The sequence below is a fragment of the Lissotriton vulgaris genome, chromosome 8, assembly GCF_964263255.1.
Source record: "Lissotriton vulgaris chromosome 8, aLisVul1.2, whole genome shotgun sequence".
Lineage (NCBI taxonomy): Eukaryota > Metazoa > Chordata > Amphibia > Caudata > Salamandridae > Lissotriton > Lissotriton vulgaris.
Window position 1 is genome coordinate 636,057,195 of NC_141696.1, and position 23,369 is coordinate 636,080,563.

General features: G+C 52.2%; 1 protein-coding gene across 1 annotated transcript in view; it reads left to right on the plus strand.

Moving 5' to 3' along the window:
• Nucleotides 1–23,369, plus strand: part of POLA1 (DNA polymerase alpha 1, catalytic subunit) — a 2,033,948-nt gene that overhangs the window by 1,306,452 nt on the left and 704,127 nt on the right. The window contains exon 29 of the mRNA XM_086934515.1: nucleotides 16,421–16,626. Within this exon, the coding sequence (XP_086790641.1) occupies nucleotides 16,421–16,626 (206 nt within the window). The remainder of the gene's footprint in view (nucleotides 1–16,420; nucleotides 16,627–23,369) is intronic.

A 23,369-nucleotide genomic window follows, 5' to 3' on the forward strand; every position in this document is an offset into this window, starting at 1 on the left:
AGAGAATTGAGGAGAAGAAAGTCATTACACCAGGAGTAGGTTACCTGCTGGTGGAGTATTGGAATATGTCTCTACATTACTATCCTGTAGTCTTGCGGATAAAAGAAGCTGTGGAGGGAACACATGAAGGTAATTTGGTATTTAGAGAGAAGGGTGGTGCTTTTCTAAGTATCGGCGGTACTACATAGAAGGTTTAGTGAAAATGCCAAGACTTGGCAAGGCTAATAGGGTTAACCTAAACTGTAAGAATGGGTGAAGGTGATGAAAATATTCTGGTTACCTTAGAGAAGTGCCGGCATGGGGTGACGGCTGATGTCCGGGACGTGTTACCGGGGGCGGGATATCTGTTTGAACTACGGAGGGGGAAAGAAAGGGAGAGACGGGGTGTAAGTAGATGAGCCCTTGGGATTGGTGAGGTCTGGCTGTCCCTGCTAAGCCCTGACCGTGTTAGATTACCTTGTTTTGTGTGACTCTCGCTTATGTGGTTCCTCACTCCGAGTGAAAGAGAGTAGCACAACGATTCTGCAGGGGATGATGGAAGAAAATGAAATGTTTGAAAGGCGGATCGGGGGTTAAGTATCATAACGTGAAGTGCGGTCTATGTAGTCTAGTCTGTCGAAGATTTACCTTGAACTGAAGTTGATCTTGTCCTCCAATGGTGGGGTCTGGCTCTCCGGCGTCTTGACCGCAGTCAGAAGCTGGAGGCACCGGTGGGTGGATCTTATTTATAGATCGGACTCGCGCTCATAATTCCTTATTGGTGAACCGGATTTGGATGCGCCGGACCAGGAAGTATCTGTCTCTACAAAGGCTTATAGGGAGATACGGGCTGTGTGGCAGCCATATTGGAATGGCTAGTGGAATTAGGATTGCGAGGGTGTATGGCCCATTCATTGTAGCAAAGTTTCCCGTAATGTGTTTTTCAAAGGCTCATACCTGGAAATATGTATGTATCTAAAAGTATGGAAAGACAATGGGGATATGGCCTTATCCTGGTGCCTATGTATCAGGGGGGCAATGACTGTCAAGAGGCGCATCGGAAGAATAGTGGCCAGGATCTTTGTTTCGATATTGAGCAGTGATATGGGCCGATAGGACCCACAGTCTTCCGGTGGCTTCCCTGGTTTATGGATTATCACTACAATGGTCGTCCGGAGGTCTTGTGATAGAATCCCTTGTTTCTTCGACACCTGATACATCTGCAGTAAGTGTGGGGCCAGTAGGCCACAATTTAATTAAAAGAATTCCCCCGGGAGTCCAATTGAGCCCGGGGTTTCCCCTGACTTTTGGCGGCCAACGGCCCCCGTCACTTGTGTTAGGTCCACCTCCAGTCTGTCACTATCCTCTTGGGAGAGTGAGGGCAACGGAGTTGTGTACAGTTAGTAGTAGATGATTTGTTCCACACTCATCTGTGTCTTAACGTTATAGAGGTCTTTATAGCATCGGGCAAAGCCCCCCGCGATGTCTACGAGTGTGGTGTATGTACATTGGTGTTCCTGGTTACACAATACCCATCTCGCCCTCATTTCCTTCCTGCCCAACCACGCAAGTAGTTTTCCTGCCGTGACACCTGTTTCGTACAGTCGGTGCTGGACTGCCAGTTGCTGAGCCTGCACCTCACGAGGCGCCAGTGCATGGTACTCTCTTGTAGTTACTTTAAGTTGACACAGTGTATGGCTATCTGGTGTTGTGGTATTCTCTCTTTCTAGACGTAGCAGTGTGCCTTCTAGGGTAGCCAATTCTTGGGTTTCACATTCTTTTTTTGGGCGATAATATTCTGTGCCCTGTCCCTAAGTACCGTCTTATAGGCCTCCCATAAGGTGGCCGCCAATTGTACAGAGCCCGTTTTTTCCTTTAAAGTACAGCTCTGACTCCACCTTGAGCTCTACCGCAATCCTGTCATCTTTCAAGACCCAAGGGCGCAATCGCCAAACCCCTACCTGGTTTCCGCTCCTCCCTCCCACCGTCAACAGAAGTGGAGAGTGATAGAAAATGCCCCTAGCCAAGTATTCTATTTTCTCCACCTTCGTGACCTCCCCTGCTGGAACAAAGAGGTAGTCCAATCTCGGACACCCTGTGAGCCTCTGAGAAATAGGAATAAGCCTGCTCAGTTGGATGGTGTCAATCAGGGGCTGTTTTGGAACTGCGCCAATGCCGTAGGACCATGGGATCCGGGTCGTATTTGGGTTCGATCTATCGAGGGCTCAAGTATGTTGTTAAAATCCACCCCCCCACCCTATAATGTGTGGCAGGCCCGGATCTTAGTAAGAGCTCTGTCAGTGTATCCAATGTGCGTTGCTGAAGCCGCAGAGGAGCATAGACACTTGCAAGGAAATGCTGTTTACGATTCCAACTGCCATGCACTGCTACATAGGTCCCATCTGGGTCCACCCATTGGTGAATGACACGGAAAGGTGGAGACTTTTTAATGAGAATCCCCACCCCTCTCGAACCCTTATTGAAGCCCGCATGCGCCAGGGTACTGTAGTGTCCTCTACCCAGGAAAAAACAGCTCAAGCCTAGCAGATGGGTATCCTGTAAGAATATTATGTCAGGTTTAACTCTTGTAAGATAAGTGGAGACCTGGCCCCGTTTAATTTTATTTCCTCCCATTGACATTCCACATCAATGCCATAAACCTTTCCTCAGCCATTGCAACACTTCCAGTAAGTCACCTTCTTTCCATCTCCCTCTCAGATGAGCGTCCCGGGCATCCCTCCATCTCCAATTTCGGCACCCTTGCAAATAAACAGTCAAAAACAACCCCCCCCCCTTTGCAGTGACCACATCCCACAAAAGTCGGCCACATTTAGCATGCCCCCACCTACACTCTTCAGGCACCCGCACCGCCCCCCAATTCGTTAACATGACAACTCTGGCACAGGCAATCCACTAAGAGGTCTGTAACCCTCCCTACCCCCCCAAATATAGTACAACAATATAGCAACAGCAATGCACTGTATGCTTCCCTCTGGCATGTCGAAAGTCGCAAATCTTCGCTAAGCCTTGGAAGCCTTACACTGTCTCTAGGTGGGCATCTGGCCCCAGTTAGTCATTCTCTTCGTCATTATTGTGAGGCTGCAGTGATGGAGGGTTCTCGCCCGGAATGTGCAGGTCCGAGGCTTCCAGCCATGTATGCTGTCTAAAAGAGGGTGGTCTCTGTCCGCATCTGGAGACTCTTGGCGCTCCGACTGGTCAGATTCTCCATTGTCGCTGGATCTCCAAGAGGTGTGAGACATGCAATCTTGAGCAGTGTCATCGTCTGTATCCAATATGCTGATTTTCTGTTCCCTGGGTCTTCAGATCCTCCCCGGCGTAGTCAAGGTGGGTAGTATGTATTTGAACATTTGTCTCCTCTGCTTCTCCTTGGGTTGCTCCTGGCTGGAGCCCGGTCATTTATCTGTGACAGACAGGTGCCGCCGGCAACCCGCGCCTCAGCCGAGGCTGTTCATCAATCCAGGACCAGGCCTTCTCAGGTATTTGGAAGAAGTGTGTGTTATTTTGGAAGATGACTTTCAGTATCGCAAGGAACTACAACATGTACTGGATTCCGAGAGCTTGTAGTTTCACTTTTATGGGATCAAAGGTGCGTTGTAATTTTTGCACATCATGTGAGTAGTCCGGAAACACCATTACGCTGGTATTTTCATATTGGATCTTTCCCTTCTTTCTTAGCTCCCTAAGAATTAGATCTCTATTTCGGAAGTTCAAGAACCGGGCTATCAGTGGTCTCGGAGGAGCTATCGGCGGCGGTTGGTTTCTGTGTGCTCTTTCTATGACAAAACAGGATGAAAGCTGTGTTCCTGGGAGAGCGCCTTTGAGAAATGTCAGGAGAAAATGGCCTGGGTCAGAATGTTCCGCATTTTTCCGGAAAACATCAATCGGCGGTTATTCCTGTGAGCCCTATTTTCAGCATTGTCAACTTTCCAGAGCACCTCTTTCACTGTAGCCAACAGCCCCTCCACTTCTTTACTAGTATTACGTGAGGTGTGTACTAGTTCTGAAACTCATTGCTCTGCTTCCGTAACCCTTTCAGAGACCTTGCGCAGATCTTGACGCAGGAATGTAACTTCAGTCCGTGTGTCTGCCATCTTATTTTCTAGACTTTCCCGGGATGCATGAATCGCTTGCAGGATTGTGTCAGTGTCTGGAGGGGGTGTCGCAGTCCCCTCTGCTCCTCCTGGCGCAGGAACCACTTTAGTGAATCGGTCCACCTTGCCCTGCTTTGAGGTTTTGGCCTTTTTATCTCTCGCCATGATGGCCAAACCCGCTTGTCCCTCTCCGCTCCTGTGACTTTCACCTCCACCAGCAGTGGGTTCACAACCCCCAGCCATGGAAGGTCTCACAGGTATGCCTCTTTCCGCTTCTCTAAGTTTGCCAGGCAGTCCAATGGGCACCCCCTCTGCGATGTTCCCCTTAAAGTGCAGGCCAACAGTAGGGATGCGCCATCGCAGGTCAGGCCAGTCGGGCAAGTATTCCAGTCCACCGGGCTCCTTGTCAAACCCAGGTCATCTCTCCACACAGGCACTGCAGCACTAGGGCTCGCCCAAATCTGGTCAGTTTCTATCAGCCATTTTCACCACTCCACCCAGAGCACTATAGATTGTCCCAGCTCAGGCGGCACTGACGTGTCCCACAATGATGAGCAGTAGGTGGTACGCAGGACTGGCCCCTATATCGCCCATGTCGACACTTTGTGGCCAAGGAGCATTTCTAGGCAGCCCCAACACTTCACAGGTAGAAAGGCACAGTCCTTTTGATGCGCACCTGCAGGGGGGTGCAAGCAGAAGCCCTCACCGGACCCAGCTATAGTTGGGGCCCCCACCGGAGCCTACCCCTTGCCCTGTTTTCCCAGTTGCAGTCTCCAGGGTCGGCCCAGCAACACAGAGATCCCAAATGTGAGAAGTTGGCCTGGCATTTGCTGTCCGCTAGTTATAGTGGGCACCTTGCACCAGTCCAAACAACCCTTAATGATGATAGGTTTAAAGACCACCTTTTTTGAAAGCTATCCTAGTGGTAGCTATGGAGAGCAGCATTCAGGCTAAGTCTTGAAGGAGTGTAAAGCAGTTTGGTTTACCAGATTATAACCTCTTGAATTCTAAATGAAAGGAGAACCACACAAGGTATGTGTGTGTATGTGTGTGTGTGTGTGTGTGTGTGTGTATATATATATATATATAATGTATTTATTACTAAACACTCTAGTAATCCCTTTATGAGATTACAGAGCAAAGCATACACTTTAAATGCAATAGAACTTCAGTAAATAGCACAATATACACTGGGCCCCAAGGGGAACCAAACCATATATTGGGAAAGTGGTATAAGAACCACGACTTGACTAGACACAAGGCCTAGAGCCTGTAAAATCTCTGGGACCACAAGGAACCACCCAAGGTAGTGACACATGGGACCCTCGGGGACGCGTGCACTTTGACAACCCAGCTTCTATGGGAAAAGTCACGGTTTGAATTTTAAAGATAAGGGACACTTAGGAGAGGACTTTGAGCAAACCCCATTAGACTTGAGGGGTTCTAGGGCCAACACCCACCGGAGTACTCGAGATACCTCACCCAGGGAAGCCGGGTGCATAGGTGTCCATTGATGTATGATTCAAAGGTGTTTGACACCAAACACAATATGTTTCCTAGCAGCCATTCCAAAGTTAGCATTTACCGCAAGGATATAATACACTTAAAAGATTATATGGTCTGGGTGCATCACAGAACAACCCCAGATAATAGATTCCGAAGGCTGCAGAGGGGCCCTGCTCATGCATGTGCACCCTCTCACACAAAACCCATCACCCTGCCTTCAGGATTGATAAGGCTTGCCATAGGGGTGACTGATAGGTTTATATGTGCAGTGATATAAGGTAGATATAGGGAACCTATATCTAAGTAAGGGGTGCATACACCACCTTACACAGGCTGCTGTAGCAGACCTGTGGTGTCATTTTGGAAGGCTGCCCAGGGGTGACATAATACATGCTGCAGCCCCTGGTAGGCCTCTGGGGTACCTATGCCCTTGGTACCTAGGGTACCGTATATTAGGGACTCATAAGGGCACCCCTGTATCCAATCTGGAGTGTACCTAAAGTACATGGAATCATTTTAGATAAGAACCAGATAGGCTGGGGTCCTGGTTAGCAGGACCCCAGCCAGACTAAAGTCGAAAAACAGTTAAACATCAGCAAAAAGTGGGGGTAACTATAAGAAGTAGATCCTACTCTCCTACACCAAACTAAGAGGGCCAAAGTCCTGCGTCCCGCCCAAAGCACTGCGTAGGTTCTGCCATCTGCAGGGGGTAGATACCACCTTAGCCGACTACCCTGATGGCCGATGCACCTACCAGACAGTGATCAACGGCAGCCGGCCTCTACATCCGCTGAAGTCCCGCGTTCAGTACAGGGGGGGGGGGGCTCCACTCTCGCAACCCCCGCATTGCTGATCACAGCACAATTGTGCCCATGCTGGGAGCCATCGGCACCGTCCGTGTTTCCCCTCCTTCTCGGCTATTGTTGAGCGCACGGGCCTTGGCCTGAGGCATGCTCCAGATTACTCTTCGGAGAATGAAGCAGCACCTGAGGTTATGGAACAGATGCCTTTCTTGGATGCACCCAATGTCACTCCAAATGCCCCTGGACTTATCTACATGCAGTCTGCAATCTTTGCCTCTTGTCTGAGCACAATAAGAGCCAATATAGGTTTTGCTTGGTGTTACAAAGCAAGAAGAATCTGCACCAGTGCTGAGACTAATAGTGGTCACACAGCAAGATTTTGCAATACTTTTCAGAAACACTAGATCTTTTCGGCGAGGCCATTCAACCTTGGCGGCAAAGAGGAGGAGGAACTTTGAATCTTCTGACCGTCCAGTCCTTTGTTAGTTGACTCTGATGTCTCGGAGTCAGGCAAGTAGGAACTCTTGGAGGACAAAGAGGCACCCGAGAATGCTCCAAGGGCCTTAATTCTCAACCTGCCATGAGCCAAAGTGTATCTGTTAGCTCTGAGGCCTTGAAGTTGGCTCCTCCTTTGAGGCAGAAACTTTCCGCTGTCACTCTAAGAACACCCTGTCCTGGCAGGAGGAGGAGGAAAGATCTTGCCTAGGAGAAAACTATACCCACAAAAATAAGGTTTTCCTTTGAGGAAGTACCACCACTTAACACTCATGTTCCCATCTTTGCTTCTAAGAGGTCTAATGACAAGGTTGTTCTTCTTCCTCCGCCACCTTCACCCCCACCCTCACCTTCACGCCCCACCTTCACGCCCCAACCACCACCTTCACTCCCCACCACCACCTTCACTCCCCACCACCACCTTCACTCCCCACCACCACCTTCACTCCCCACCACCACCTTCACTCCCCACCACCACCTTCACTCCCCACCACCACCTTCACTCTCCACCACCACCTTCACTCTCCACCACCACCTTCACTCCCCACCACCACCTTCACCCCCACCATCACCTTCACCCAGCCACCACATTTGTATTTTTGTATTTGTATTTGTAATTAAATTTATAGGGCGCGCAGCTACCCACAAGGGATCTCCCGGCACCAAAGAAGCAATGATTAACGCATCGCAGATGTTATTGAGAGAAGAGCCAGGTCTTAAGTTCTCTGCGGAATTTCAGCAAGGAGGGTTCACTCCCACCACCACCATTATCCCTCATGCCTTCTTCTCCGGGGTTCCTGGAGCCTTACTCCGATACTGGCTCTTTTGGCCCTTGTTCCTCAGCTGAGGATTTTGCCCCAATCAATCCTTGTGTCTCAGAAAATCCCTGGGAGGACTACGATGTAGACCCTCTGACAGACCAACACCTAGAGCATGTCCCAGTCAAGGCCTCTGTGCCAGAGGACACATGGTGTACCACAGTGTCATTGAACGCGCAGCCACTTACCAGAAGTTAGAGATGTTCGCAACCCCAAAGGGGATGACTTTTTGCAGGGAGATCTTGAAGACTGCAAACTCCATCTAGTACTTCCCCATGCTCAAGGGTGTGATTATGTCTGCCCCCGAAATTTTCATGGACCTGGATCAATCTTGTGTGGTCACACCATGCATCATGAAAAAGTACCAACTGGCGACCTATTACCAACTCTACTTCTGGGGGTCATGTTCCATCTGACTCCTTAAGTCACTAGTTCTACGAAGAGAGGTGCAGCTCAGACCCCTGGGGATGCTTCGCCTCGTAATGAGGAGAGCAAGCAGGTAGACTCTACAGGGTGGAGAATGTCCATAGGCACGGCCACGCGTTTGTGCATCAGCAATTCCATATGCTTCCTCTCTCGATATGAAAGTCCACTGGGAGGAGATGATGGGTCTCCTTTAGCCCTGCCCAGATCAGTATCGCAAACTTTGGGGAAGAGCTTGTGGATTAGAGTAAGGCCATTTCTAATGCAACCATTTGGTGTGCTTTAGATGTGGCTGATACAGCCGCCGGTTGAGTCAATGCCTCTATTATCCTGGGATGCCACTCCTAGCTCAGAGTATCTGGCTTCAAGCCAGTGGTTCAACTCACTCAAAGGAGTCACAGAGCTAGTTCCCCATCAACACCTGGGTAAAGGCGTCCACTCCCTATACTTCCTCATTGCATAGAAAGACAGATCCTTTAGACCCATTCTCCAGCAGACAAGAATGCCTAAGACACACCTAGACTGCAATCCTCCCCTGCTGAACAGCATGGGGTTCACAGTCAGTGCTACCTAGTCTCACTTCAACCCACTAAAGATGCAATCCTTTCTAGGGACAGTACTCTACTCTGTAGTGGGCAAAGCCTTCCCCAGAGGGTGCAAGCATTCCAGCAGCTTCTCCATCTATTTCAGCCACTACGTCCAGTTCGCTCTGTAGTACTCTTACTGGAAATGGTGGCATTATGCATTGCTATGGCATCCTGTGCCGGACTACATATACCCCCCCCAACACTTCCGGAATGTCTCTCATGCCAGTGGTCACAAGCAGAGGGCCAGTTGGAACATCTAGTGTTGGTAAGGGGCAACACCCATCACTCGCTGCACTGGTGGAACAGCAACAGTCTGTTGAAGACCTGGTTTTGCAAGTGACCATTACCAAAGACTCCTCTGGCTGGTTGACCTAAACATGACAGTCCAGAGTCTGTGGCCACCTTGTCAAAGAGGTCCCCACATCAGCCATTTGGAACAGTTAACTATTTGTTCAGTTCTCAAAGTTTTTCTTCAGCAACGCAAGATAAGATTGACCTTGTGCAGACAGACGATATGACCATCTTCTACCTACAGAAGCTAGGAGGTACTCACTCCCTCAGCTAACGGCCCTAGCACAGAGAATCTGGCACTGGATCATACTTTATTGCCTGGGAGAATATCTTTTGGGAGTGGACTAAGACTTCGCAGACCGGTTCAGCAGGACACAGCAACATGTCTACGAGTGGGAATTCTACCCTCAAATCCCACTCAGTTGCTTTGAAAGATGGGCACCCCAAACACTGACCTTTTTACCATACAAAATGCCCAAACTTTGCCTCCAGGTGTCTACACTCCATGGGCAATGCTCTTTGAATGAATTGGTTTTAGATCTTTGCATGCACTTTTCCTCCTCTTCTGCTGATTCCTTACATGGTCAAGAAGCTCAAGCAACCGGACGACGATGATCTGCCTCAGATTTCGGACTCCACGGCGCCAGGCCAGCGTCAGGTCGTTGACTCGTCTTAGGACTCCTCCTCTTCTCCAGAGGTTCGGCGATTGCCGGATTCATCCTCGCCGGAGACGGGCCTCTGCGTTGTGGCTATTTCCCCGCCGTCGTCGAAGGACGGCTCCTCACCGCTACGGTGGCCGCAATGTTTGTTGGAGGTGCCGCAGGTCCCCCACTCCTCGTTCTCTCTTCCTTCTTTCCAGACCTGGCCCTTCCTTCCTCTGGGTGGCTTTGGGGACAGCCACCTTAGCTTGCAGCCGTCCCCTACTGAGGAGCTGCTTTCTCCACTGCGGGGCCCTACAGAGGTGGGTGCTGCCTTTGCTCGCACTGTTTCCACAGCTGTGGTAATCTTGCGCATGAGTGATCCAGCTTCCCATTTCCCGGCGGATAATCTAATGGAGGTCCTTCACCATGGTTCTGGTGGTAGGGAGCTGCTGCTCCCCTTCAAGGGTTCACTCCATTCTTCTCTTCTGAGGACTTGGGGCCGCCTCACCACGGGGGCCCGTTGCCCCAACACATTCTGCACCGGCGCCGCGCGATTCAGTGTGTCTTTCCCTCCACCCTTCTACCAGGGGCCCTCTTTTGCAGAACGCATTCCCCTCCCTGCCACCGCTGTTGTCTCCCCTGTTGCGGGAGGCCCGCTGCCTTGACTCCTGGGGGCCTCCACCAGTGCGGCTCTGCGGGCCCTTAACACCTTTTGTGTTTTAGCTAGGGCCACTTTTTGCTTGTGGGACTCAGCGGAGTCCTTTATGTCTGCCGCTTCTCAGGTGGATGCCTGTGTGGATCTGCGGCACCATGTATTGGATGGCCGGGAGTTGCGACGTATATTCTTCGCTCCGCTCTGGACATCTCGGAGGTGCTTGGCCGTGCCATGGCTTCTTGGGTCGCACTTCGCCGACATGCCTGGCTCCGGGACAATGTGTTCCCAGAGAATGTTCGAGACCGGCTGGTAGACCTCCCTTTCGATGCTCTTCTTTTCCACGCCCCTGCGGACTCAGCCATTCAGAGGTTCTTTGCGGGGCTTCGGCCTCCTCCTCCTCCTCCTCTTCCGCCTCAGTGACCTGTGAGGTGATCTGGTTTTCGGGAGATGTTCTTCCGTTGGCACGGGTCGCCCCAGTTGTGTGATCTGTGTCATTATTGTGTATTCTAGTCCTTCTTTTCGGACTGTGGTGTTGGTTGCTGGCCGGCCTTTTTTTACTGTGTTTTTTTACATTTTCTAAACCGTGTTGGCCCTGAGACTGGGCCTTCTGTCATTCATATTGGCTGATTTTCAAGCTGTCTGTGGGTTCTATGCAGGTCTTTCTGTTGTCCCCTGCTGCTGAATGTGTTTCCTAAGGGGGTTCCCATGTTTTGGGATGCAACACGCCCTATGTGGGGTGATGGTAGCTATCATATAGTTCTGTCAGATGCTGGGGAGTTGTGGGTGCTTTTCGGGCCTCTGCTCTCCGTGGCGTTACAGTATGTTGCAGGTGTGACCCACGTGCTGGTAGTTCTGGATTGGCTTGAGTGCGCCCCGGGCTGTCTTCTCCGTGGTCGCTGCATTGTTGGCCTGGTATGGCCTGCTGTTTAAGGCCTTGCAGCCTGGCTCTGCCTAGTTCGACGACTTTTTGGGCTGTTTTTTAGACTCCTCCCTTGGGGACGTGTCCGGGCCCTTCTTGGCCTTCTTGGTGTCTGTCTTCGGCTGACTTGCCCCGAGTACACCGTTCTGTGGTGTTTCGGCGTCTGGACGGGCAGGCAGGTGCAGTATTACTGTTTTTATGCACCATGGTGTAGGAGAGTAGGGTCTGCAATCCTATGATCACCCAGATTTTTTGCTTTTGTTTCACTGGTTTACGACTTTCTCTGGCTGTGGGCCTGCCAATCAGACCCACAGCCTGGCTGTTCTCTTTCTAAATTACAACATGTACCCTAGGTGCATTTACCAATTGGTACTGGGCCACCTTATCAGTCCCTGTAACTCAGGGCATAGGTGTACCCAGGGCTGCCAGGGGCTGCAGCATGTATTATGCCACCCCTGGCTGGCCTCCTAAATTTGACACAACTGGCTGCATGACAGCTGGGGCAAAGTCGTGTAATCACCCTTTGCTGTAGGTGTAGTATACCTATACCTAACCCTGAAATGGACACACAGATTCCTATCAGTCACTCCTATAGCAGGCCTTGACAATCCTGAAGGCAGAGTGCTTGGAATCCTGTGAGATGGTGCTCTGGCATGAGCTGAGCCTGTCTGCAGCTTGCGGAACCAAGTCCTAATAGCTGTTCCATGATATCGCATACCATATACTCTTAAGTGCATTATAATCCTCGCGGTTAAATGCTAACTTTGGTCGAGTCGAGTAAGGTGTCATACGAATTGGAATACTAACCCCTCGCCAATTCTGGCGACGGGGTTAGCATTCCACCCTTCTAGAGGGACACGACATGTATGTAACTGTGAACCCTGGTTAAAGTTAACTGAAGCCTCAGCTCCACAAAATGGATGCTGCCACCACAGACACGAGTCTGACCTCCTGCTGCTGGGAGTCCTTCCAGCGAGGGAGGCTTGGACAAAGGGTTTCCTGTCCGGGGCGGTGCTAGCACCGTCCCAGACATGGTTTTGTGTATCCTGGGTAGGCAGGGCTTTTCAGGAAGGTGACTGCTGAGTGGCACCCCGGTGCTCACTACGCATAGGCCGGTCAGAACCAGTTCCAGGGGCACACCAGCCCCTGGCCTGGGGGAAGTCCGGCATGGCAGAGGGGTGTAACCACCCCCCTCCTAGTCCCACCCATAGGCAGGACCTAGTCACCGGGTCAGCCCCCTTTTTTAGTATAAAGATGGGAGCGGGCCCCCTGTTCAAATCAGATCATCTTTGGAATCAAGACACGACTTTCTTCGAAAGGACATCAAGATTTCTTCTTCAAGATTCTCCCTTGTGGCTAAGGAGTAGTCACCCTGCATCCGCAGGCACCATCCTAAGAACACTGCGGTCTGCTGCAAGTCCTTCACGAATCCGACGACCCAGCTCGACGAGACCCGGCTTCCCTGGCACCTCTGACCTCTACTCACCTCTACAGCAAAGCTGAGAACCGTGAGTGCGACGAGACCTCGAGGGACCGACGATCGCCAAGACTGCACGACTTCTTTGTAACAAGCCCACCGAGTCTTCCACTGGTGAGTGCTTTGGGGTCCGAGAAGCCCCAACCCTGAGCAGCTCCAGCACCGAAGATCCGCCCTCCAGCATCTCCACGATCTGCGTGGGGCCCTTCTGCTTTTGCGTGCTCACCGCGCTGTGTGGCTACTAGCCGGCTGGCTTGTGGCCTTCTTCACGACGCCCGACGACATCACTGCTGCTGGTCTGGTTGCTCCAGACTGGCCCTTGCTTCCTTCTTCAAGAGAGGCACCCCGGACCCTCCTGGTCCACTCCAGACGCCATTTTAAGTCCACCGCGTGGGCTTGAATTTGCCAAGGCTTTGTTGCCCAATCCTGGGTCCAGCGACGCCGACAGCTTCATCCATCGTGGGACAGATCGCTCCTCCATCCTGGTCGCCGACAACGCCTCCTGGTCCGTGAGATCTGCGGTCACAGCGTCACCCACTCACCTTGTCGAGGTGGCTACCATCCGGTGCCCTCCTGGTGCCCACTGACTACTGGCTAGTAGTCTCGAACTTGGTCCCCTCTGCTTTCAGGTGTCATCTTCCATCGATCCAGGCTTGGATCCACCGAACTTTCTTCACTGGTCGCCTGCCAGCAACTTCTTTCTTCCAGGCTCCTGGTCCGTCTACGAGGATTCCCGACGTCTTTTGAGTCCTATGCAGCTGCAGCCCCTGGGCTAGGTAACTTCGGCATTTCGGTGCCCCAGCATAGCCTCACTATCCAAGGGTCAGAATCCACTTTCGTTTTCCTCCTACCAGGTCGGGTTCGCCCGAGAACACTAACTTTGCAATTACTAGCTACCAAAGACTTTGTCCCGCATCACGCGTGAGAGTGCACACTCTGCACCCGAGTCCCCTGGGTCTCCTAGAAGTAATCTAACGATTCTATAGTCAAGTCCTAGCGATTCCAAAGGCTATTAGTACTGTACTTACCTGCTAGTAATATCCTCTCTTGGGGTGGGCTGGTTCTTGAGTTCCTTGTCCCTCTTAGGACGCCGTCGGTCCTGGGGGATGTTGGGCGATACTTCCTAGGTGACCTTGGGTGACCCTGCCTGCATCCGCCTGCCCTACTATTGAGGGAGCCGTTCTGTCTGGCCTGTTGCCTTCTGGCTGTGTTGGACTCGACTGCCCTCTTCATTGGGCGTGTTCCCAGTGCGGGGGCTTGCCTTTGCTCTACCTCTTCTCCTTGGAGTCTCTAGGTGGTTGGTCTTCCTAGGTGCTCCCATTCCTTTTTTGGGCCTTGGGGCTTCTGGGGGAGGGTCTTGATACCTTGAATGGTGTGGAGCACTCTGGCCTCCTTTCGCTTTGCCCTCGTTTTTCCTGCTGATGGACGGCGGGCCGCCTCTCTTCTTGTCTAACCGCACCCCTTCTGGGGTTGGTGTCTTCTGGTTGCAGGGGTTTCCCCTTGCCTGGGGAGGACAGGGCTCTTTTGCCTGTCCGTTGGCCTCGTCCCCTGTGGGACCCCCTATTATGTCCAGGTTGGTGGGGTCCTCTGGCAGACCCTCCTTCCCCTTGGGTATGGCTAGGGTATCTTTTCTACGTTAAGGAATCTGTGGCTAGTAGTCTCTATCAGATGTACGAGTTACTTACCTTCAGTAACGATGTATCCGGTAGAGACGATTCTAGCCGCAGATTCCTTCACAGCCCGCCCTTCCTCCCCAATCTGCGAGGACCTTTGGCTGGTCTTATGCATTCGCTTCCTGTGGGTGGCTATGCCTTCAGTGAGTGCATTTTGGTGCTCTTTCTGACGGGATGTTAGTCCTGTTTATTGTTTCCTTCCTCCATTTTTGGCGCATTGGAGGATAGGCTTATAGGCACTTCTGTGCCCTTGTGCTCTAGTTGCCCCTGGTTGGGGCCTACTTTCTACCCCCCACCACCACCACTCTTCCCCTTTCAATCTGGGGGTTCTGGCCACTTTGCTATCCCTGGGTTGGGGTCTTTTGGCAGGACCTCAGCCCCTTTTCCTTGTGGAAGTTGTCACGTTCTGTGATGGGGCTGTCGTGGAGTCTTGTCCTCCCTTGTTTGTTCCGGACTGTTTCTCCTTCATTGTTATTGGTTGGGGTCCTAGTCCTGCTTCATGTTAATATGATGTGTTTTCGTATACTCTATGTCTCTGGGGTGGATATCTCTGTACTGGCAGGGTTGCCGTTCAGGGCTGTGCTCTGTTTTTTCTTCTCTCCCTGCCTTTGGGCGCTGCAGTGTCTGGCAGTGCTCCTCATGGTATTGTTCCTTACCATCCCTTTTTCAAATGTTTCTGCTCTTTCGCACACTGTTTCTATACTCTCACAGTCTTGTCTGTTGACTCCGCGTTGTGGCGCGGATAAGTTCTCTTAAGAAAACTGACGTAGGCGTGCCGGGGTGGGACTTATGTGACCACGCTGACGTCATGTACGGGGACAGCGCCAGGGCGGAGTCACGTGATGCAGTCACCCCGGCGCGCAGGAATGCTGTGGCAAACACATTTCCGGATCCAGTCTCCCGCCTGGGGATGATTCTACGGTAAGGAATCTGCGGCGATAATAGTCTCTACCAGATACATCATTACCAAAGGTAAGTAACTCGAACTTATATTCATAAGGTGAGGAATCCACAGGCAGATGTATCCATCAGAACAAGTTACTTACCTTCGGTAACACTTTATTTGGTGGATACAGTATCTGCCTGTGGATTACTGACTGACCCACCCTCCTCCCCATTGTCCACCCTTTTATACCTTAAATGAGGTATTGGTTAATATGGTTATTTCATATTGTCATTTTGTATTGCCTCTATGTACCTTTGTGTAGGCTTATAGGAAATGCTTGTTGACTTTTGATTTCCTATCTCACTTTGAACTGTGTGTATTTGTGTAAATACTGTGTACTTTGTATACATTGTCTCTATGGTCGGTCCGCCCGTTTACCTAGGTGGCGCGGAACAAAAAGGGTGGAACTGACGTCATAATGATAATAAATGATAATTACGCACTTATATAGTGCACGACTACCCGGAGGCATCTCGGCGCTTGTACGAATACCGCCGAGGAACCCTTCCTGGCCTTTCCCTGTGAGGAGCCCACTCCTGGGCACCCCCAAGGTGAAGTCGGGCATCCTCAGCGTTGTTGGGGCCGTTGTAGAGATTAAGCAAGCTATTGCCCAGAGGTGCAGAGTGGGGCTCATGATCAGAATAGGCACCGAGGCGATAATTATCAGGTCCGAGAAAATAGAGCCCGAGACCCGCCGAGGCGGGAATTGAACCCTGGACCCGGCCAGACTACTGCATCAGGGTCTGCCGCTCTAACCATTGAGCTACACTTCTCTTCAACTCATCACGCCGAGGTGGTCTTCTTATGGCTCCTGTGACATCATGCGGAACCGCATGTGGTGCCATGGCATTGTGACAACCTCGTCAGCGTGTAGAGCTGGGGAAAAAGTGTCTGCGGAATGCTGGTGCAAGGGATATTCGTATTCATAAGGTGAGGATTCCACAGGCAGAGATTGTATCCACCAGAAAAAGCGTTACCGAAGGTAAGTAACTTAATGTTGGTAGGCATCATCAACCAGCCATTTGCAGTTTGTTATTGTTTAGTGTGCGCCAAAACATGACTTATCAACAACAGTTTTTCTTTTGTATTTTACAGGTGAAAAGTGAAGTGAATAAACTCTATAAGCAACTAGAGTTAGACATTGATGGGGTGTTTAAGTCTTTGCTACTACTGAAAAAAAAGAAATATGCAGCCCTGACGATGGAGCCTGTTGGAGATGGGAAATATGTTACAAAACAGGAGCTGAAAGGACTGGATGTTGTCAGAAGGGACTGGTGTGGTCTCGCAAAAGAAACTGGGAAGTAAGTTAACCATCACAGATTTGTTTAACAATTTTGTATTGATTCTGCACCGACAAGCTTTCAGTACATTGCTTAAAGCTTCCGTTTGGAATCCAGCAATTCAAAGCTAAGTTTAAGGTTGAGTGACTTTTTTAGCTGGGAAAAATATCCCTTTTTACTGCTGGTCCTGAAGTCGCTAAATGGAAAAAACAAACTAGAACATTGAAGCAAATTTGGTTGTTTGGTAGCTCACTGCCTATCACCTTAAAAAACACGCATATTACAGTTGCCTAAGGTAACCTAAATGAGGAGGATAATGACCTTTTGTGATTAAGAAGTGATTTCCTCAAATTCATGGATGTATTGCTTTGACGTGGTGGACACTGTGTTTTTAGATCATTCTGAGAATACTAAATTGAAACAAAAAACACAATCTTCTGTATGTTTCATATTTGTTAGAGCGTGGGCTGGAACTGATCATGGAGAGTGTGAAATAAGGCCATCTATTTGTCTGCACAACTGATAGAAGAGGTGTAGTTTTGTCTTTTCTGCTATCACTGAGCGCGGTTACTGGTTTTCACACAGCCCATTTCAAAGTATGGCAATTTAATGCAAGAACATTATGTTGGAACAGTACCCGCTGTTTATCAGAAAGCCGATACTATGCTGAGGTACGGTGAGAAAATGTTTACGCTGCACCAGCCGTGCCATTTTATTCGGCTCGCATACGTGACTAGCTTTAGATGCAGGGAGAAGTTTGTAAACCATTAGCTACATACTTATTGTGTTTGATTGTAGGATCGGATTGTCTGTACCAGTGCTGGAATTAGAAACCATTTACTCCGGGGACCCATACATTTGGGTCAAGGTGTGTAAGAGGAATGGGTTGGGGTTTGAGAAGCAGAGTCCAACAGTCAACTTCTACATTTATTCACAAAAAAATCGGTTGCAAAGAAATTCGTAACAAGGATATGTGAGAGCAAATAAGTTCTAGCTTAACTTAACTGGCATAAAGAGGCAGCATTTTACAATAACTTACAGGACTAAGACATCTGCTGAAAAGATCTCCATGTGGCCAGTAATTTTGAGGGGATTAGCCTTTTGGGGTCTGCAAGAAGCTAGTGCTGCTGCAGACCACAGACCCATCTGAAAGAAACAGGTTAGTATTAGATTCCTTACCTTAGAATATCCCCAGGCATCAGACTGGATCCGGAAACTTTTGCATAGCAGTACCCCTGTGCATCGGTAGGCGTCGTCTGCGGCTCCGCGTCAGTCTTCGGCGTAGTTTGCGCCGGGATGACGTCGCCGGAGTACTTAGACGCCGCACTCGCTCGCTGACGTCAGTTCTTCTTTTTTCCGCGCCAGCTAAACGCAGATCCGGAGAAGTAGTACCCTTTTAGTCATTTTATGACTAAAACTTTGATCTTTTTGATCTGTTTTTTGAGTCAATTGACTCCGACGGTGCCGGTAGGGATGCCCGGTTTCAAACCCTGCTCCAAGTGCAGCCGATTGATGTCGGTTACCGACCCCCATCGCCGGTGTCTTCAGTGTCTAGACCTCGACCACGACGACCGAACCTGCACCGACTGCCGGGCCCTGACGTCTAAGGCTAGGCGGGAGCGGTCCCGCAAGCGACTTGAGCTCCGGCAGTTGGCCCGCGCCGTTTGAGGTCGCTGTCCCACAGGAGGTCGAGGGACCGGTCGCGGGGTCGAAGCCCTCGTAGCTCCGAGAGTCGGCATCGGTCTTCGGGATCAAGATCCTCAGGTAAGAGGCATGAGAGGTCGGAAAGGCGTCCTCGCTCTTCCGACCCACCCCGACCCTCGCGCGACGCGGCCGGGGTTCAGGTCACACCACCCACGTGGCTCCGACGGAGTCGCGGGCGTCGCAACCTGCCCCATACCTTCCGGTCCCTGGCCATGAAGCGTCGCCAGAAGAGATCGAGCGGTATCTCATGGCCATGAGGGCTCTCCCTCCTCCGCTGGATTCGGTGGCGCCTTCGGGCCCAGTGGCCCCGGCTGGGGGGGGCCTAGCGGGTCGGGTGCTTCGGCTCCGACACCGTCGAGTGCTTCGGCCTCTGTGCTGCCGGCGACTTCGGTCCCGGCGCCGCAAGCACTCACTGGATCCGGATCCGGTTCGTCGCCGGTCGACCTCACCGGCGCCGGCCCCTAGGGTGTCGCCCCCGGCGTCACCCGGAGGCGACGCCGTCCCCGATACTGCCCTCAATTCAATTCCGGCGCCAGAGCGGCGCCGCTGGGCGCCGCTATCGACGTCGTTTGGAGACTTTTACTTCCACGAACCGGACTTATCCTTTGAACCTGCATACCAGACGATGGGTGACGAGGGAGATTGGGAGGGGTCTGAGGACCCTCTGACATGGGAGTGTCAGTCTCAGCAGGACTGGACAGGTGAGCTTGGGACTGCCAGTGGGCTGGACACCTCGCCAGACACTGGTTTTGTTCCCCTTCCACCGTGGCTACGGAGGAGGTGGCTGCCTACAGTGTGGTGCTGACGCGGGCGGCCAAGGCCTTGGGCCTGGAACTACCTATCGCGGCCGTGAGGACTAACCTCCTCACTGAGGTCCTTAAACCGTAGTCAAGCTCGGCTGAGCCTCTGCTGCTGTTTAATGAGGCCTTGTCCGACGTTCTTTTGGGCACTTGGTCCAAGCCCGGTACAGGTCAGCCTGTAAATAGGAACGTGGCCAGACGCCACCGCCCGGCTCCTGGCGACCCTTGCTTCCTGTCACCCCACCCCCAAGAGCCTGGTCATCCAGGCCTCCACCTCCCAGAACGCATTCCCGACGAGCCCGCCCAATCGGGAATCCAAGAGGTACGACCAATACGGCAAGAAAGTATTCTTCTCCCTGAGTTTGGGACTGCGGTCAGTCAACACCGCGTGCCTCTTGGGCCGCTACATCCACTCTCTGTGGGACGCGGTCGCGGACGTGCTGCCACAATGTCCGGCGGAGGTCCAGACTAAACTCGCCCAAGCCCTTGCGGACTTTCGAAATGCAGCACGGTTTTCTATCCGATGTGGGCTGGATACCACCGACTCATTGAGCAGAGAGATGGCAACGATTCGTCGCCACGTCTGGTTGAGGTCTGCCAACTTTTCGGCCGATGTCCAGAACACTCTTATGGACATGCCGTTCGATGGCAGTCGCCTTTTCGGCGACAAGGCAGACCATGCGCTTGAGCGCTTTAAGGACTCCAGGGCTACGGCCAAGTCCTTGGGCCTCTCGGCCCGCACCAGCAAACGGGTGCCTTTCGCTCCTTTCGTGGTCAAGGAAGGGGCGCTCCCACACGTGCTGCCAGCCACGCACCGCAGACTAACATCCAACGTGGTGGCGGCTGTGGAAACCGCCGTGGCGAAGGTCGGGGAAAACGGCGAGGCCAGTCGGCACCTTCCCCCGCAGCATCCGCCTCTAAAGCCTCCTAGTCCGTGCTTTCAGGCCCATGTGATGCCAGTGGGGGGCAGGGTTTGCCATCACAACTTCCACTGGCGCACTGTCACTTCGGACAGGTGGGTGTTGCAAATCGTCCGAAGGGGCTACTCCCTCCCCTTCGAGACGACCCCTCCAGCCATGCCACCACAATTCCACCGTGTGTCGGGGGACCACTTACAGCTTCTGCAAGAGGAAGTTACGGCCCTCCTGGCCAAGGGTATCATCGAGTTCGTTCCTGGGCCGGAAGTAGGGTGTGGTTGTTAATCCCACTACTTTCTGGTTCCCAAGAAGGGCAAAGGGGGCCTACGCCCTATCTTGGACCTACGGAACGTCAACGCCTTCCTCCGGAAAAGTTCAAGATGCTGACACTGGCTCAGGTCTTAGCTGCCCTAGACCCAGGAGACTGGATGGTTGTGTTGGACTTGCAGGACGCTTATTTCCACATTCCAGTTCTGCCGGCGCTACCTGCGGTTCAAGGTAGGCCACGAGCACTTTCAGTTTACCGTGCTCCCCTTCGGCCTTGCCAGCGCCCCACGGGTGTTCACGAAGGTGATGGCGGTGGTCTCAGCTCATCTACGCAGGTTAGGGGTGTCAGTCTTTCCCTACCTCGACGACTGGTTGTTGAGGGCGTGCTCGCCCCAGGCAGTCGTCAACCACCTCCAGACAACGGCAGACCTCCTGCACCAGCTGGGGTTTTCCATCAATGTGCCGAAGTCACACCTGTGCCCCTCTCAGAAGCTCCTTTTCATCCATGCGGTTCTCGACTCGGCGCAGTTTCAGGTTTATCCTCCCGAACAGCAGGTTCGGGATATTCAGTTTCTGATTCCAATCTTTGAGCCTTTATCCTGAGTCTCGGTCAGGTTGACGCTGCAGCTTCTGGGGCTGATGGCCTCCTGCATCCTTCTGGTGCATCACGCCCGGTGGCGGATGCGGGCTCTGCAGTGGGACCTGAAGTTTCAGTGGGCCCAGCATTAGGGCAACCTCTCTGACCAGGTCCTGATCTCGGAGGGCACTGCGAGACCGCTGCAGTGGTGGCTCACGGACCGCGATTGGGTCAGCGGCAGGTCCCTCTCCTTACCCCAACCGGAGCACGTAGTTGTGACTGACGCGTCCCTCCTAGGTTGGGGAGGCCACATGGGAGAGGCGGAGATCAGAGGCCTCTGGTCTCCGGCGGAGTCTCGGCTCCATATCAACCTTCTGGAGCTGAGGGCGATTCGTCTAGCACTGAAGGCATTCCTCCCCTCTGTCCGGGGGAGCGTAGTGCAGGTGTTCACGGACAACACAACCGCCATGTGGTACTGCAACAAACAGGAGGTTCTGCGCCTCTGGCAGTGGCTGGAACATCAGGGCATGACTCTGGTGCTTCAACACCTGGCAGGTTCTCTGAACGCCAGGGTGGACGAACTCAGCCGGCGGTGCATGATGGATCACAAACTCAGATGTGGCGCAAGGCCTCTTTCTGCAGTGGCGAGAGCCTTGGTGTAGGAGAGTAGGGTCTGCAATCCTATGGTCACCCCAGATTTTTGCTTTTTGCTTCACTGGTTTACAACTTTACCTGGCTGTGGGCCTGCTAATCAGACCCCCGCAGCCTAGCTGTTCTCTCTCTAAATTGACATCCATGTACTTTAGGTGCACTTACCAATTGGTATTGGGTCACTCTTGTAAGTCCTTGTACAGTGTACCATAGGTACCCAGGGCATAAGTGCACCCAAGGCCTACCAGGGGCTGCAGCATGTATTGTGCCACCCCTGGCTGACCATCTAAACAGACACAACTGGCTGGTAACACAGCTGGGGCAAGGTGGTGTAAACACCCTTTGCTTTAGATATAGTATACCTATATCTAACCCTAAAATGTACATATATCCTCCTATAAGTCACTCCTATGGCAGGCCTTATCAATCCTGGAGGCTGAGTGCTTGGAATTATGTGAGATGGTGCTCTAGCATGAGTTGAGCCTGTCTTCAGCTTTTGGAACCAAGTCCTTTAGCTGTTTCCATGATAACGCTATACCATATACTCTTAAGTGCATTATAACCCTCGCGGTTATTGCTAACTTTGGCATAGCATTATCAAAACATGTCGAGTAAGGTGTCATACAAATTGGAATACTACCAACTCGCCAGTTCTGGCGACGGGGGTAGCATTCCACCCTTTTAGAGGGACACAACATGTATGTAACTAAGAACCCCGGTTAAAGTTAACTCGAGCCTCAGCATAACAAAATGGATGCTGCCACCACAGACACAAGTCTGACCTCCTGCTGCTGGGAGTCCTTCCAGCGAGGGAGGCCTGGACAAAGGGTTTCCTGCCTTGGGAGGTGCTAGCTCCACCCCAGACAGGATTTTGTGTATTAGGTTTGACAGGCTGAAAGGAATGAGACATGCCTGGGGCACACAAGGTGTCCCTGTGCATACCCCAGTTCAAACCAGTTACTGGGGCTCTCCAGCCCCAGCTCTGGCGCGAAACCGGACAAAGGATAGGGGGTGTAACCACCCCCCCTTCCTGGTCCCACCCATAGGAGGCACCTAGTCATAGTACAGCCTCCTTTAGGAGAATAAAGGTAGGAGCTGGTCCCATTCCAATTTAGATTAATCCTGATTTGAAACTCTACAAGAAGAAACTCTGGACTTTGACGTTCTGCTCCACAGAAACTGAAGAAATCTCCCTTGTGGCCAAGGAGTGACCACCCTGCAGCAGCAGGCACCATCCAGCATCCTAGCGGTTCACTTTGTCGTCCTTCCTGCCGGAACCAGACTTCAGAGCCCGACGATCAGGATGGAGGCACGAGCTGTCCCCACGCAGGCTCTCGCTGTCGGCGGTGTTGGTTCCGGATTCGGCGTCAACAGGCCTTGGCAAAGGCAACCCATGCGGTGAGTGGAAAAGGCGTCTGGTGCGGACCAGGAGGGTCCGGGGAGCTTCTCCTTTGCAGGGACGCAAGGGCCAGTCTGGAGCAACCAGACCAGCGGTGTGGATTTCAAGGATCGTCGTCTAGGAGGCCACTAGCCAGCCGGCAAGTGACCAGACAACGCGTCAAGCAGCAATCAAGCAAAAGGGCCCCACGCAGATCTCGTGGGTGCTGGTGGGCTGGTCTTCTGTGCAGGAGCTGCTCGGGGCTGGGGCTTCTCAATCCCCAAAGCACTTTATCGAGGATGCCAATGAAGTCGTGCTGGAAGCGAAGTGCAGTTTCTCCAAGATGGCCGGTCCCACGTGTCTCGTCGCACCCACGGATCTCAGCTGTGCTGCAGATGTAGGTAGAGGTCGGAGAGGTCTGGTAGTCCGGGTCTCGTCGGGCTCTGAAGTCTGGTTCCACCAGGAAGGAC